Source organism: Salarias fasciatus, chromosome 17 (assembly GCF_902148845.1).
Source record: "Salarias fasciatus chromosome 17, fSalaFa1.1, whole genome shotgun sequence".
In the NCBI taxonomy this organism is placed as follows: Eukaryota; Metazoa; Chordata; class Actinopteri; order Blenniiformes; family Blenniidae; genus Salarias; species Salarias fasciatus.
Genome location: NC_043761.1, coordinates 3,318,740 through 3,335,924, shown reverse-complemented (window position 1 = coordinate 3,335,924; position 17,185 = coordinate 3,318,740). Strand labels below are relative to the sequence as shown.

Here is a 17,185-nt window from a genome sequence, read left to right as displayed (position 1 = left end):
TCACACACACATTCCCCGCTCTCTGCTTTCATCGCAGCCAAAAGCCCCGTTGCCCCCGCAGCTTTTCATGCTGCTCCATCATGGCCGCCCGTCGTCTTCTTCTTCTTCTCCTCTCACATTTAGAAATACAGCTCAGCTCCCCCGTCCAGAAACAGCAACATAAACCTGATTTAACACACTCTTCTCCCAGTCATCTCAGGATCCGTTAACAACAGTAAAAAAGGTGATATTTCAATGCGAGTGGAAATTTTGTCTTCATGGAAACGATTGAGAACGTCCCCGAAAAAGCAGAAACTTTGGGCCACAGTGGAGATTTGGAAAAACAACGATCCTTGCACCATTATTGCCAAAGGAACAGGAAGTGAACTGTGTCATTTCTACATGTTGTCATATCTCACTGTACTACATTGAATCAGATGTTATGTGACGTTCAACTATATTTTGTTTAACCTTTTTAGCGGCAAAAATTAAATTAATCGAAAAACTCTGTTCCTTCATTTCCTTTCCTGCTTCTAATGGTAAATGCTCAAACTATCAAGGGAAAATGGCGACATACTGCAATGGGCTGCACTGGCATCGGGTGAGAATAAAATAATGTTGAGTTTTGTCATAATGTGATGATTTGTGATACAAACATGTTGCAGTCACCGTTAATCCCATTTTGTGACACAGGTATCTCATTGTACCTTATTGCTTCTATTATTAGCAGACCTTAGGTAAATACGCCGACTTTATTCCTCTTTGTGACTCCACCTGTTTGTGCAGTCGCAGCTTTCTTCCAGCGTTGTGGGCAGAAATATATAACCACACGTAAATAAAGGCTCATAAATGCCATCATAGAAATTGTGGTCGGCCATTTACACAATAGACACTGCAGGAACAAGGACCATAAACTGTGGCATAAACCCATATAGGTTTCTGTTTGACTTGTGTTAACTGTATTCATGCAGCAATGTTAAACTCAACATATTAAATTGATAATGTTAAATTAAATAGAACAAAAATGGAATAAACAGACTTAAAAAGGTTCAAGTTTGCATTCAGTTGTATTTTTCAACAACAGGAACACCATGTTTGATATTTTTCCTTCGTGTTTACTTTAAAAGTTGAGTTTTCTGAAACGCTGTGTATGAAATGATCAAAGTGGAATCATCTGCAAAGAAAATTATACTTTGTGGACTGATGCAGCATTCAAAAGTTCTATTTTAAAGTTTTAAAGAATGTTTCTGTGGTCATCTGTTCACCTGTACAGGTGTGCAGCTTGGTCTGACTGTCAATTATTATTACAGAAGTTGCATCGATCTTTATTTTCTCATGAATCCAGCTGGGAGAGCTTGTTTAGTGCATGCTGGATTGTGCATTTATCAATTATTTTCCAAGCTGATTGATGACACTTTGGCTGTAATACTTAATTTTTAAGCATTTCTGTGTAAAACGGGGTCTATTATTGTATTTGCAGCTGGATTAAACCTCTGTGTAGTTGATGGCCTTCTGAGTCACACCGTCGAACATTTACAATGCAAATCAAGTCAGGATGACAAAAAAGAAAGATACTGGTGAGAGACAGGAGTCTTCTGCTGGCTTTACAAAAAAAGACAAAAAAGAAGAGAGGATCGAGGTACCTTCAGTGCATCCATGCATGCAGTTTTCAGGCGTCGTCGGAGTCCACAGCGGAATACAAATACGATGAAGGCTTCGGGCAGATCTGACAACAGCGGCTCTAATTGCCTCTGTGGGACTCTCTGCTTGGAGATAACAAGGCGTCCTGCTTCATGAGGAATGCATGCAGCAGGAGGGAGCGAGTCGGCGTGGCAGGCCAGCTCCAAAGGCATCAAAGAACGTCTGCGAGAGCCACACCGAGATCCACCGTCGAGTACGTCTGTTTCTTTTATCGTGAGATTCTCGATAAAAGAAACAGGCGTATTTGATCTCGTTTGCAAGAGACACCTCTCAGGTCAGTGCTCAGAAGGCGTCTCTTCATTTATCCTTCTGGAGAGGAGCTTGACATCGAAAAGAGACGTCATGAGAAAGCGCACGTGACCCTGAACTCGCCGTCAGGCAAGACAAGAGGTCATCCGACCTTTATCGAGAAGCCGAAAACAAAACCAGTCGGCAAGTAAACAGCCCGTCACGGACATTAATGATTTTAACATCAACAAACCTTCTCAAGACTACTATAAATCCTCGTTTTATTCCCCCCCCTAAAAACACACCATTTTACTGTTTTCGATGAATCAATTGGGGCACGAGGATTTTCATGACTGGAATGGGAGATACGCCACCGATCAATGACGACAGTTTGATCAAATAGTATTTTTAATATTGGGACCAAGATGATAATTTCCAAGTCACAAGAAAGTCTCTTTGTATTGAAGTCTGAAGTCAAGTGTCAGGTCAAATCAGGTCTCAGGTCCCTAACTTGACAAATCAAGTCTAATCATGATGCAATTCAAGCTTTTTTTTTTTCAAATAACTTTTTGAATTGCATTTATTTCATAAATTAGCTCTGTTGAAATAAATAGAACTTTGACATTAATGATTCCACAATGTGACAAATGTCTCTGTGGTGAATAGCTGCTGAGGGGCGGGGCTTCGGGCTGTCAGTCAGCGTCTATGACTGACATTAATTGATTGATTAATTGATTGATTTTAAACAGCATACACACTCAGGCCTCCAACAGTCTAGAAAACATCAATAAACAAACATGGTGGCAAACAAAAACACAAAAACAAGGAAAACTTTCAAAGTTTACTTCTGAAACGCTGCTGTAGGAACATTAGTGATTTTAAGGGGCAGGTGAGTGATGGTGTGAAACTTACCGGCCTCCATGCTTCTTTTCCAAGTTGTTGCAGCTCATTCGGTTTTCCTTCTCCACAGGTTCCACATGTTTTATTTGCTTGAGTCTTTTTTTAAACCAAGGTATCTCAGAACTGGTTTACTTTTTAAAAATAAGTAACTGTCAGTTCAGGAAAACTTTGGTCCTGTTCCTCATGAAGCAACATTATTCTTTTCAGTAAACACCGTTCATGAAGTAAGCTTCTTCCGTGTGCTCACCTGTTCCTCGTTGACATTATCCCGCGGAGCCCTCGTGAAGTAAGGTTCTTCTGTGTAGGAGGCTGTTAGATGATGCGTTCAATGGTGCTGGGAATTCACACGTTTGACGACTGAATTTAACTGGGTAAACTTCCTCTTTTTCTTTTCTTACCCGTTTTTCTTTTGATTTTCTTTTTTAAGTGTCAGAGTTCAGGAATGTCAAAGAAGTTAATGACTACAACACAGCATCTGCTTTGTAAATGCTTTTTATTAGCAAAATAAGGGAGATGAGTCTACAAAGATCCTCCGTTCTCGGAGAACGTACACATACATTTACGGTTGTGGCAGTTTCTTTTTCCATGAACCGATCCGGGACCGAAGTTTCCACCACTTCTCTCGGTAAAAGCAGAATCACAGACCCGGCTTCATCCACCTTCTCAGCTTCTGTTACCTGAGGTTAAACTCTTCCCTTGCCATCGCTCGTGAGGATCACGGAGCAGAGTCTGAACTCCAGACCTCACCTGAACGATGATCTCCTCTGTGCTTCGGCTTCTCTCCTCACAACGCCTTAAAATTTACAGTGAAATGCGCCGACTCGGCGCTTTGTACTATAAACGCTTGAGCATCGCCGCCATTTTCCCCAATGGATGTGAGTTTATACACTTTAAAAACCAGAAGCCCACGTTTGTGGAGTAAAAGTAAGGATGTACATCTCAGCATGGTACTGAGGGGGGGGGGGGGGGTGGTCTGGGCGGGGTGGGGGGTCTGTGGAGGCTACATGCCGGTCAGGATGGAGGAGGACCCATGTACCTGCAGAGGAGAGACCACTGTCCTCCTGACAGCTCAGCGGGGGGAGGCGGGGGACACAGAGGAGACAGCAGAGACACCAACATGAAGACACTTCACCTCTGAGGTCTAGAACAATCAGCAGGCAACAGAACGAGCATCGGGACGACGACCGCGGGAAATTCATGCCAAGGCACAAGAACCAACAGACTGGACTCCGGGTCGCCGCGCCTCCTTTTTTCTTACCCCCCCCTCCCCGATCCTTTTTTTTCTCTTCTTTTTTTATATATGTATACATAAAGGGAGGAAATAAAAGAAGCATTTCCACCAACAGCAAAGGTTCCTTTTCCAGAAGACAGTGAGAAACGGTAAGATTGATCTCCTCTTTCTCCTCCAGAACAAAAAAAACAAAAAGACGCTTTTACAATGACACAAACAACCTACACAAATGTTGCAACGCTAAGTTCAAAACGTTCCAAGGCGAAAACATAAATAGAGCTGTTTTTAAAAGTGGCGCATAGTACAGCACTGGTCCGTGACTGATCCTCCCCGAACGTCTCGTCTTCTCCACCCAAGACGCAAGAAAATCTGGCTTCAGCGCCTGAAGAGAGGAAAAGACAGAACGAAGGATCCATGAAGAAGAGGCAGAAGGTTCTCTGGAAACGAGTGGTTTTACTTCCTGTTTTTCCAAAATGCTCTTTGTCCATGGAAACATGGGAAAATGCAACTTTGTGAAAACACTACGACTCTGTTTCCTTGGAAATGGGAGAACAACTTTTTGAACATTTAGACTCCATTTCTGTGGAAATGGAGGGAAACATCTTTTTATAAATTCCGACACTGTCTCTGCAGAAACAGGGAGCAAGTTTTTGAAAATAGTTCGACTGTTTCCTTGGAAATGGAGGGTAACGCAACTTTTTGAAAAACTTCTAACTCTGTTTACATGGAAATTGGGGATAATGCAAGTTTTTGAACACCAAGACTCGGCGGGAAATAACACAACTTTTTGAAAACTCCAGTCTTTGTGGAAATGGGAAAACGCAACTTTTTGAAAACTCTCTAACTCACTCTCTGTGGAAACAGCACAAAATGTCGATTTTTTTTTTTTTTTTTTTAAAGAATCCCGACATCATTCAGAGCCGTGACGTTTGCCCCCCACACTGAGCGCCACGGCTCTGGGAGCGCTCGTTTTCCTCACCAGGAGTAAAAAGGTCCCGCTGCGGCGCCCCGCCGCCCTCAGAAGAGGCCGCAGTCCTTCAGGTTGTTCTTGATGATGACGTCGGTGACGGCGTCGAACACGAACTGCACGTTCTTGGTGTCGGTGGCGCAGGTGAAGTGGGTGTAGATCTCCTTGGTGTCCTTCCTCTTGTTCAGGTCCTCGAACTGACACTGGATGTAGGCGGCCGCCTCCTCGTACGTGTTGGAGCCTGCGGCGGGGAAACGAGGAGGAAAGGAGTGAGATAAAAAAAAAAGACGGAAACCGAGGAGGCAGCGAGAGATTTCCGGCGCGACTCACCGGCGTACTCGGGGTAGCAGATGGTGAGCGCGCTCTTCTTGATCTTCTCCTCGAACAGGTCCTTCTTGTTGAGGAAGAGGATGATGGAGGTGTCGGTGAACCACTTGTTGTTGCAGATGGAGTCGAACAGCTTCATGCTCTCGTGCATCCGGTTCTGAGGGGGGAGAAGAAACTGGGTCCCGGGCCGAACCGAGCCGCCGCCGCCGCCGCCGGGTCCACACTCACCATCTCCTCGTCCTCGGCCAGCACCAGGTCGTAGTCGCTCAGCGCCACGCAGAAGATGATGGCGGTCACGCCCTCGAAGCAGTGGATCCACTTCTTCCTCTCTGACCTCTGACCTCCAACGTCAAACATTCTGAGAATAACAGAAAGAACAACTTCATTTATGAATTACAGACGGAGTCATGATGACCACGTCTTAGTTCTCCGTATTTCATATTAAAAGCACTTAAATAGCGAATACTTTTAATGGAAACTCATGATAATGTCTTACAACGAAAAACTGTCAACATTTAAACATAAATCAGGAGCTTTTCATTATATTTCAAAGCTGTTTTTCTACATTTTGACTGTGGGTTTTGACTTTTTTATGTCCTAAAGTGAAGATAAATGACTCGTTTTCTTGGTTAATCTTATTTCTCTCAGCAGACGATCATTTATTATAATTAGGAAATGTGAAATTACTCTGAAGTTCAGTCAGCTCTGTATTGAATCGATTGTAAGAACTGATAAAGTGGAAAACTGCCAACGACAGAACAAGCAGAAATAAAATCCCTGCCAAGGAACCCGAGGGTTTGTTTCATCTGCGTCGAAAGATATGACTTTGTCGGGAGGGACTGACTGATGACTTTATAAACTCAAGTGGAAGCAATAAAAACACTGGACCTGTTAAAACACGCGAGCGGCGGACTTCCAGCTCAGCAGGTTCAACACCTTTCATTACACAAAGAAAGTCGTTTTCTCTTCCTCCTCTTGATGAAAGGCTTCAGGTTTCAGTTCCTAATGATTTCTCACAAACCGTACTGTGTTTTACGGTTCTTTATCACACCTTGTTGAGGAGACGAGCGCGCCGGGTTCAGTCTAATTCCTGTTACTTCATCAGGAGCGCCAAAACGGCCCTTTGAAGTCAAAAAGGAATCCTCACTTGAAGTGCAGGTCCTTGAAGGTGAAGTGCGTCTCCACGATGCCGGTGGTCTTGACCCGGGTCCTCAGGACGTCCTGCTGGGTGGGGATGTAGGTGGCCTGGGATATCCTGTCCAGGTCGTTCAGATAGCTGAGGGGAGGAGGAGGAGAAACCCAGGGAGGGGGGAATCAGGTCAAAGTTACCGACAAACCGCAGCACAGGGGCTTTTATTACCCACCAGCTGCTCAAAATTAACAGGAATTCTGCAGAAAAATGGTTTAAAAAAATGAATGTGGACGGAATTTTTGGTCCAAAATACTTCTTGCTTTCTCGTTGGAGTTTTCTGCTGAGTGGGGAATGGGTGAAACGGACCGTTCCCTCTGCTGAACGCTTTTGATTGATTTGCACGATCGACCAATATGTGCGCTAATTAAAGATCGATTAAAAACTGGAAAGAGAGGAAAAAAAAATCTGACAGTGTCAAGTTCAGGAAAGAAGCGCTGATGGAAGTTAAGTGTTTTTCAAAATAAAAGTCTCACAGAAATTTAAATGTAGATTTTTTTTCAGAAATAATTTGTATTTATTCTTTTTTTAAATTCTATATTCACAATACAGTAATAGTGCTGGGAAAGTATCTAGATCAGTATCACGTGTGATTGTGGATTTTTTGACTTCTTTAAAGCAGGATGAAATCTCTCTGAAGTCATCTTGGAGTGAGCGCCGCCGTCGTGTGAGCCGACCACCCAAGAGGCCGAGCGGCCTCGAAATGACCGGGAAGACGTCGGAGAGCCTCTGCGGCGATCGCTGATTTCAGCTTTACGGCGGTTTAAACACCCAGCTGCTCTCTTCTCCGTGTCGCCTGCGGTCGGCGGCTTTCCTCCCACAATCCCACTGGGGACTCCTCACGTGCGAGCCTGATTGTCTCTGAGCGCCGGGGCCTGTAATGTTCTCTCCACATGTCCAGAGTGCCGTCCCACATTCTGGGACGGACTCGGGAGGACACACACCGCTACACACACACACACACACCGTTCTTTTCTCTCATTTCCCATCAGATTTAGCGTCGTCCGCCTGGCACCATCATTCCAAAAGCTGATGTAAAGATGGGAACCGTTTCCCGTCGAAAGTATTCTGACTTTCTGTCACGTGGCGAATGTTCCAGCGTCGGGTCAAAGAGCCGCCGCCGCTCTCCAGGCTCGGTGGAGGAAGGCAAATATTGACAGAGTGAAAGTCCAAACTGGCCTCTGAGAAGTGAGATGATGGTAATTTGGGCGGAGGTGTGTGTGTGTGTGTGTGTGTGAGAGAGGCTCACTATGCGGCGGAGTCGTTGAGCTGATACTCCCGGGAGCGGACGAAGCAGGCCTGAACTCCCCCGTCCTTCCACAGCCGCTTGATGACGCCGGCCAGCTCGGCCGTCATGAAGCCCTCCTCGGCCGAGCCGGCCAACACGAACAGCTGCCGCGCGTCGTCCTGCCGGAGCCGCCAAACGTCAGGGTCAAAAAAACCAGCCTCAACGTTTACACACACCAATTTAAATCTCCTCCTTTCTCAACTGAAATCACGAAAAGCCCCGTCACTCACAGCTCTGGCGGCGTTGCCGAAGTCGATCTTGAGGCGGCCCATGGCCCTGATGATGGCGATGATGGACTGGATGGTGTTGCTGTAGACCACGGCCTTGTACTGCTTGCACTCCTCTTCTGAGTAGCCCGCCTCGTGGATGATCCTGAAGAGAAGAGGAAGAAGAAGAAAAACCGGTCAGGAGTCGAGTCTGGAGACGTGGAAGTCATTTTCACCGTCCTCCCCGCCGGACGGCGGTTCATTAGTTTTCAGCACTGGAAATGACGGATGCGTGTCTCCTGGGCTCAGCTCACTTTGAAGAACCTTGAGCGCTAATTGTTCCGTCTGCGCGGAAACAAACCGGCCCCACGAAGGCTGGTCTTTAACCCATTCCACCGCCAAGACTGAGATGGAGATCCAAAGTCTTTACATCAATCAGAGCAAGCGCAGCAGGGACGAGGTCCTTCTGGCGTTTTTTGATATAAAATGTAGAACGAAATAACATGAAGTTGGTAGAGGAAGCAGAAAATAACAAACGGCACTGTACGATACTGTACTGCAAATGTAATTCCTATGCAGGACACACACACACACACACACACACATAGGCAAGGGCTCTATTAAAGTATTCTGCTGGGACGCCTCCAGGATGCATTATGCATGCTTTCTGTTTTGTGCTGCGACCCGCGGAGCGTGGCGTTGCCCAGAGAGACGCTACCAACGCCTGATCGGTGTTTGACACTGTTTGCGTTCTGGAAAATGAATCCTTTTTCTGGTGTGTAATCTACTGTGGCGCCATCATGCATATCTGATAGGAGACGTCACGGTGTGGCGGGTGGGGGGGGGGGGGGGGGTGAACTCACTTCATCTGCTTGACGATTGTGCTTTTCCCTGATTCGCCAGCACCTGGAACACACAGAAGAAAGGTTTATTAGAGGGTGTGAACATTCTAAGATATAGAAGATTCATGTAGACGAAGCTCAGACTCGTTTCCATCGAGAAATACGACAAGTCTGACATTTCACTGCTTTTGCCAAAGAAATGCAGCGTGACTCTCACTGGATTCGTACTATCCTACAATGTAATCTGCTTTTTCAAACAAAGGACTATTGAATTTGTCAAACATTTCTAAACAGACGAGAAGAAATGCGCAGATCGCAGAACGAGGCCACTTAAACAAAAGCCGATCTTGACTCCCCGTCGATGAATACGTCGCTCTAACATGTGAATTCTTTGTGACCAGAAGGCAGGACGAGGGCCGAGAGCGACGCCGGCGAGCGACCACTTCAATCACAACCCGACCGAGAAGAGAGAGGCCGGGTTTGACCTCAGCTCTGCTTATGACTTGGGTTTTCTAGCTAACAAGGCGTCTTTCACAACCACCGGTCAGTCCTCCGGCGGTTCAGTCTTCACAAGACAAGCTACGCCCCCCCCCCCTCCTGCCTCCACATCACCATCAGGCACCATTTCTCAAAGCCGATGACGGAACTGCTTTGTGCTGCTATCCTGGACTGGCGGAGTCGACGCCGAGCGGCAACCGCACACGGTGAGGAGAAGCAGATGTTCCTCCGGGAGCCTCGTTTCCTCCCGGCAGTCTAAAGCATTCTGGGACGGGTCGGACTGCAGTCCGAGAGCGTCCCGCCGCGTCGAAGTACAACCTCGACCCGGGCGAGGCGTCCGATCGTGACGGAGAACAGACTGAAGCGGTTCCCGACTTGAGGTTCAAGTCCGCCTTGGGGGAGCGCGGAATGAAGTTTCACCAGAATGAAACACTTTGGACAATCCGGAGCAGAAGTGAGAAGCACTATCCTGCGTCTGAATGTTCGTGACGGGGGGTTTTGGCTTCAGAGACCAGACAGGGGGGTCCACAGCCTTTTCCAATCAAGACAAGCTCCAAGGAGGAACAGTTAGGCAACCACTGACGCTGGGGGGTAAAAACAATTCAAAACGCAATTCAGAAGAGAAATGAGCTCAGAGCCAAAAAAAAAAAAAAAAGCTAAATCAGATGACCGTTTCCTGATAAATCGGGGATTTTTTTTTTCATGCCAGCGAGTCTCTTCTCGCACAAACTGAGCTGTGTGTCTGGAATTTTATCAGCTCACAGGGCTTCACCTCATGTTTCGGGCCGGGAGGCTGCTGGCTCACCGCTCACGGCAGAAGAGATAATTCCAGAAAAAAAAAAAATTAAAAAAAAAGGAAAAAAAGACTGTTTACTTGGCTGGAGCTGACATGACTGGGAGGAGGACGAGACCATGAATCTCTCAGACGTCACAGTGCCATGGCAACTGCTCCGGTTATAACCAGGACACCTCCAGAGTGGGCCTACAGTCACCTGAGGAGGATCTGTGCAGTGTGTGTGTGTGTGTGTGTGTGATATATTAACTCCCATTATGCATTATGCATCTGCTGCTCTTTTCCCCTTTGGTGCTCAAACCCTTGGACGTGCTCTTTTATTGGAATTCTTCACTTTACCAATCGGATTCCCCGTAAGCCGTCGTCGGCGATAATGGGCATCGCTACGAACTGCATCAGATCCGCTCGCGTGGAATCGATGATCTCGTATTACAGGAGAGACTTCCAGCCAGCAGGGCGTTACGTCAGGAAAGACGCCACGCCGGGGAGGGTTTCGCAAACCCTGCTCTCTCAGCAAACACTCGCAGTTTCTCTCGAAAGAGCAGAAAGAGGAAGTGCGGCCGTATCAGGAAATCTGCCGCCGGGCCGGTCGCTATCTCGTGATGGTGTCAGACGACACGCCGCGCGCTCAAATCATCCGCCTAGATCTGCTTCCACTTCTGCAAAGCACGCCACTCGCCGCCTTCTTCTGGTCCTGAGTCACTGTGAAGGCCCCCAAAACCACAGACCGGATTCGAACGGGGGACCGTCCCACTTCGAACCAACAGACCACAAAGAAATCCCTTGAAAAAACATTTCTGTTTGTGTCTGGCTGCTTTTGGGGCTTGGAATTTAATTCCAATTACATAACAGCCAACAAAACACACTCACTGGGTTTTATTTCTACACTCTGAGACCGAATGTTTAATGGGATAAATGAGAAAAACCCTTCCAGTTTCTGGCAAAGTGATCAGGCAGATGCAACAGACATTTACATTTCACGTATTTCACTTTCTTCTGCTTTATTTCTCTTGGTTTGTGCCAAATATTTGCAAAGAAACCAGAAGCATTACAGTATTTTCACATCAAATTCTCACACTGTGCTTCTGTCCTCTGCCTCCAGCAGAAATCATTTATTTCTTCACTTTTTCTACCTTATCTAATATCTGTTGCTTCAGCATTTCGCGATTCCACCGGCACCGAGCTGCTGAACCGTCCCTTCGCCTTGTGCCCACCGTCGCTCTAAATTCCTCCGCCGGTCGCCGCCTCCGGGACAACTGGGCCGGAGTCACCTGAGGACACATTATTTTAATTGCGCGTCTCCGAACGCTCGGCTGCCGGAGTCCCCGGAGGGACGCCGGCGCCCCCGCGGCCGTTTCCACCACACCTCCGACACTTCACATGCCGGCGCTGCTCGGCTACTCCGGCCTGCCAGTGGGCAAATTCCCAAGTTCAGGAAGCTCCTTATAAAGGAAAGCTCAACGGCGCCGCGATGAGAGGAGGCCGACCCGTCTGAGACGAAGACCTTCGAGTCAACAGCTGATGGTTCTTCATTCATGATAATCATTTAATCGTTTTCAAGGTTTTTTTCCATGATATTTGAGCTTTAATTAACGGTACGTAGGATTATGACGTACAAAAAGAAAAACCCGTCTTCAGCCAAAGTAAACAGTGAAGTCAGATAAATCCCGGTGGAAATGACTCTAAACGAAGCCAGCTGTACAAACGTTCCCGTAGCGAACCTGACCTCTAATTTCAGGCGCTCGGTTCGGTAAAACCGGACAAATCCCATAAATTTAGAGCGTGAGCCTTTATTACGGCCAGCGAGACGCGAGCCTGGTGTTTATGTAAGTCCTCTCAGCGCGGCTGATATCATTCGGGTGTGTCTCTGCTCAGATCCTGGAGGTCTGACTGCACACACACACACACACACACACACACACACACGCAGGCCTTCAAGGGTTTCAGACGAACCAGAGAGTCATGTTACTCACTTTGATCCGCCCACCCCAAAGACCACAACACACCGAAAACCAGCTGCTTTCTGTTTCTGGCGGTTCAAACTATTTTTAGGGAGGATTCAGAGGAACCCTCGCAGTGGAAAAAGCTCCTTCCTTCTTCTTCTTCTTCTTCTTCTCTTCCACACAGAACAGAGGGGTTTCTATCTACTGACCACAAACACGTCTTTCCTTGGGGGAAAGAAGCCGGAGAGGACGGGGAATGTTGTGCAACAATGGCGAATGCAGAGAAATGTGAGAAAAAACGGTTCCGGAGACAGTCGGTGTCGGGGAGAATCCCTCCGGGGTCGTGAACTCTGCGCTTTTAGACGGACAGTTCAAGGTTCAGAAGGTTCTGGCTCAATCTGCCGAACACATCAGTGACACAACGTTAGCCCGTCAACCCTCTTCTCCAATCTCATCCTCTCTTCATGATTTATTCTGCCTCTCTTTCTTCCCCCACCCCCCCCCCATGTGAGCATGAGTCACTGCTGAAGGACTCCAGGAGCGTCCGGGCCGCTCTGCCCATCCAGCGATTCAGCGCCGTCACGCTAAATCACCGGGGATCGATCCGCCACCGGAGATTGTTTCCCGACACGCGCCGGCGCCGCCCGACCGCCCGCGGCTCATTATCCTCAACTCCGACGATCCGACGACTCCGTCCCGGGCCGGAGGAGCGTCTCGTCTGGAGGACGAGCGGCAGTCATGAGGCCGGACGACGGTTACGCAACGGACGCTGGACGGGAAACAGAACAGTGACGGATCTGCCTCCAGGTTTTATTAATAAAAACCTTCCCACAAGTTGCGCGGCGAGTAATTAGGCCGAGGTGATTGTAATCTATTTCAGCACGTAGATATGAATAGAAGGGTAATTGGCTCCTGGAGAGTGTGGGAATAAAACGAGAGTCAAGGAAAGACTGAAGGGCTTGAAGAGGAGTACGTTCTGACTGGGTTTTTTTTGTCATTTTGATGATTCTACAACATTCTCCACACCTGAAGCTCTTCAGGTTGGACATGTTGGAGAACTTTTTCCACACAGCAGACGGAAAAACACACAAACGGTGCGAAACGTTTGGGAAGACAACAAAGGAGGAAGACTCGACCGAGCTCGTTGGGGGAATTCCTTCTCTCCCGTTCACAGTTAGCCGGAGTGTGAACTTCAAATCACAAGTCCACTTCTCTAACCTCCAGGTCAGCGCCGTGACCGCGACCACAAACCCAACAACATCCTGATGAAGGCGTCTGGTGAAGCGGGAACTTAATGAGCAATGAAGGGGTCAAGTTTATGCAAATAAGACACTTAATTGTTGGTTTTTGACAGAATCCAGCTCCAAATTCTTTTATTTAATGTTTTGATGGATGGTGCTAACTTCTGCCTGTACCTCTGAACTTTATTTGTTCTTGTAAGTTTAATACCATTTTTTGGAAACAACTCAGCACAAGATGAACTCGTGAGTCCAAGTATACAATATTTTGAGTTGAGAAAACCAAATTTCTCATGAGTTTCTTTTGTTTTCCAGGTGATGAAAGGAAGACGCCACCATCAACACTAAACTGGGGCCATCTGGCCTGAAACGCCTCCACATTTGGTCGACGGCACTAGCTTCCTTCTAACCACACGTCCGCCGGCCGTTTGCCGTCCCGCCAAACGATGGCGCGTTTAGAGAAAAGTACACACAGAGTTCACAAACTTCAAAAGAAAAAAAGTGTGTCTTCAGTGTGTGTTTATCTGGACGGTCAACAGCTGGAGCCGGGCAGCTCCTTCATTTTTAATGCTCCGGCCGCTGGCGGCGGCGGCGAGCTCGGCTTACAGGCTTCCTTTCTCCTGGCATGTCGCTTCAGGAGAGAAACCTGAAGAGGCTGAGCGGGTTACCTGGCTACAAACAAAAAAAAAAAAAAAAAAAAACAACACCCAGCAGGCCGCACAGGAACGGCGGGCGAAAAGTCGTGTTGGAGCACAGACTTGAGCCGACTCGTCCCGTCTGGCCTGCAGGCAGCCGAGGAATGCTGGGAAATATGTACATTCCTGTTCAAATAGAACGACACTGGCATGCGAGTGTCAGGTGGGACTGGAGACCCCGGCTCAGGTCCGTCCACGGGACTGGAGACCCCGGCTCAGGTCCATCCCCGGGATCTGAAACCCCGACTCTTCATTTGACTGAATCGCTCCAGAAAGACGGCGGAGCGATTCTTGTTTATCTCACTTCGAGTCCACAAAAAGCTGCAGACAGGCTCTTCTGTCAGGTGTTTGCTCGCCTCTGCTACTGACTACAGGCTTTGTGTCCTGGTAACCCACAGACCGAGTGTGTGTGTGTGTGTGTGTGTGTGTGTGTGTGGGCATGTCAACACTCTCCAAAGCTCCATGGAAAAGTTTTTCACCTCTGGCCTTTGTTTATGAGTGAAACAGAGTTCCCTCAAAATGTTAAGTAAGGCTGTTTGTTTACACACCGCCGCCTCCTGACTGCCAGCGAATGATATAACTGTTTATAAAAAAAAAAAAAAAAAAAAAGCACAACAAGCGGGACTCGCTGCAGTAATGAGGCACTTAAGACTTCGAGGGAAATTTAAATTCGATTGTTTCGGTCTTCAAAAGAGCCGGAATGCACAAAGGTCGAGGAAAAAAATAAATAAATAAAAAGCTGCCCTCAGCTGAGCGTTAATGAGGTTTATGAAGTAAACAACTCACTTTAGGAAAGCGATTGGTTATTTAAGAGGATCACAGCCGTTCAGTTCAATTGGCAAACAGACTAGCAGCAGAAACATTGATCCCCTCATAAGTTGACTCATAAAAAGCTCTGTTTGTGTCAAATTCTGCGTTTGAAATAAAGTGGTTTAAGATGCTTGAGAGGAGCAGTTTAAATATCATAAATACACAGACATCAGCTGCAGCCCAGCGTTTTCAGCGGGTTCATGACCTTTGTGAGTCTGCATGTGAACACACAGGTGAAGAAATGCGCCTGATGGATCATTTCTCTCTTGTAAAAATGCATCCATGCAATAAATCCGCTGGAAACCCTGCTTGAGTTCTTCCAGTTGATGCATTTGAGGGATGAGCTGAAAACACTCCTGTCAATCATAATGAACTTAAACTGAACTTGAAGTTTCCTGCTTTTTGTGTGGCTGTATTTGTTTCAAGTGTAGAGATGAATTCAGGCTTTTAGGGACGGACGTACTTAACAGAAAGCTAAAAAACATTAAATTGGATCAATTTATTTAACTTATTGTTGTGCTAAAAAGACATGGGCGTCAGTAGGGGTGTCAGAGGCTTCAGTAGGGTCCACCACATGGAATTTGTTTCTTCAAATAAACTGTTTTTAAAGAACTTTTACAGTAACTCAACCCTGAGACAGAGCGGAGATATTAGGGATGCTTCCATGAAAGCCAGTAAAGAAGCATTCTGAGCAGCTTTCTCATTCTGAGTTTGGAAAAAAACCCTTTAAATTCCACTATATTCTGCAGAAACTGAGTGAAAGGCAGTTTTTTGTCACCCCGGTTCAGGCCTGGGGCCCCACTGAGCCACCGAGCCCATTTCCAGTGGATTAAACAAGAGGAAATGTGCCATTGTTGGGAGGATTTAGTCAACACAAGCGGTCTGGATGGATGCAGCTGAACAGTCAGAGAAGGGGAAATGCCATCGATGTGACAGAAAGTGCAGTTTTCACAGAGGAAATGAGGTTCGGTGACACAGTGGAGTGTGGAGTGCGCCAGAGCGCACCAAATATTACAGATGGGCAAAGTGTGATGTGGCTCCGGGGAGCGTCCCCCCCGCCCCCCTCCTCCCTCCCTCCTTCCTCACCCAGCAGGAGCAGCTTGACCTCCCGGGCCGCCTTCTCCCCGTCGTCCCGCAGGTTCCGGTCGATCATCTTGCTGCGCTCCACCGCCGCCTTGTCCTCGGTGCTCAGCGTGCAGCCCATCCTCCACCGCGTCCTTCAAGCCAGACCGAGCGGAAACCAGCGCGACGCCTCTAAAACACCATAGATCCCGGCGTCCAGGCGCACGAGACTGGCTTCAGACCCGCACACACACACGCCCTGTTTTTTTTAAACGGGGCTTTAAAAAAAAAAAAAAGAGGAAAAGAAAAACAAACAGAGGGAGGGCAGATCAAAAAATAAAAAATAAAAACGGTGCCGGTTATCTCCAGGCGGGCGTCGCTCCGGGAAGATAATCCTCACAGCATCCGACGGAGGGAGCGATCAGAACGGTTCCTCGGCGCTGCCTCTCCCGCCCGTCCGCCTCCATTCGTTGCAGCGGCGACTGTCAGGATCGTCCGCGCGCGGCGCAACGCGCTGCTGCTGCTGCGCCCCGTGCGTAAAAGGCTGCGTAAAGCTGCGGCGGCGCACGCGCTCCCCGGACGTCCGCCCTGCAAAATAACAGCCCCGTCTACTGGGAGATTAGAAGTCCTCCTGTGCAAAAGTTTGTGGTTGCATGCATGAAGGTTTGGAAAAATGAGAAACTGAGTAGATATCATTATCATCATCCATCATTCATCCAAAAGCACAAGAAAGGCGCTCTCTCCAGAAAACCTTTGAAGACAGCCGAGCAAACGCTCCAAATAATCAACATTTTGTTTTTAGGAGCTTCGGCAAACACATCATGAGGGCCTCTGAGATCTACATGCACAACACGACACAGGCACACACACTTTCAGACTTATGTTATTTCGTTTAACGCATAAAACACAGCCAAAGACCCACCGATTCACTTCCTTGAATTACATTCATATGTGAAAAAGTTGACACTTCAGGCGCTGCACTGCACACATTTCCAATATGTGTGAAAGAGTTATAGTTTCTGGAGACGTATGAGCAGATTTTTCTTCTTTTAAACATCCATTCACACATTAAACTGGATCTGGAGCTCGTCTTTACACACATCCATCCTGGCCTGGACAAACACTTAAAGACAGATCATCATCTGTACATGCGTGACCTTTAGGGTCGATTTATTTAATCTGGTAAACATCATGCAAACGTATTTCCACATTTTGCCTTGTTGAGGATGTCTGATAGGAAGAAAACACGCATTTGCAACATTTCAGCACAGAAGCCAAAATACTGACC

The 17,185-nt window shown here is 47.4% G+C and overlaps 1 protein-coding gene across 2 annotated transcripts; it reads right to left on the bottom strand.

The window, feature by feature from the left end:
• Positions 1-3,284: 3,284 nt before the first annotated feature.
• Positions 3,285-16,398, bottom strand: gnai1 (guanine nucleotide binding protein (G protein), alpha inhibiting activity polypeptide 1). Of its 2 annotated transcripts, none has more exons than XM_030113353.1 (9): positions 15,922-16,398; positions 8,880-8,922; positions 8,041-8,182; positions 7,772-7,929; positions 6,481-6,609; positions 5,562-5,691; positions 5,337-5,490; positions 5,013-5,247; positions 3,285-4,414 (listed from the first exon to the last, which is right to left on the bottom strand). In XM_030113353.1, exons 1-8 carry the CDS (start codon positions 16,037-16,039, stop codon positions 5,057-5,059), a joined length of 1,065 nt encoding a protein of 354 aa, XP_029969213.1. In that variant the 5' UTR covers positions 16,040-16,398; the 3' UTR covers positions 3,285-4,414; positions 5,013-5,056. The 2 variants fall into 2 exon arrangements, with proteins under 2 accessions (XP_029969213.1, XP_029969212.1); XM_030113352.1 differs by having other exon boundaries at positions 3,285-4,421; positions 5,019-5,247.
• Positions 16,399-17,185: the final 787 nt, after the last annotated feature.

What these genes read in the sequence shown, in the direction of transcription:
- gnai1 (XM_030113353.1), bottom strand. Translation starts at nt 16,039, where the DNA reads ATGGGCTGCACGCTGAGCACCGAGGACAAGGCGGCGGTGGAGCGCAGC. An exon ending in TGGCCGAGGACGAGGAGATG is followed by an intron (nt 5,491 to 5,561) that starts GTGAGTGTGGAC and finishes CTCCCCCCTCAG; the next exon opens with AACCGGATGCACGAGAGCAT. An exon ending in CTGCTACCCCGAGTACGCCG is followed by an intron (nt 5,248 to 5,336) that starts GTGAGTCGCGCC and finishes TCCCCGCCGCAG; the next exon opens with GCTCCAACACGTACGAGGAG.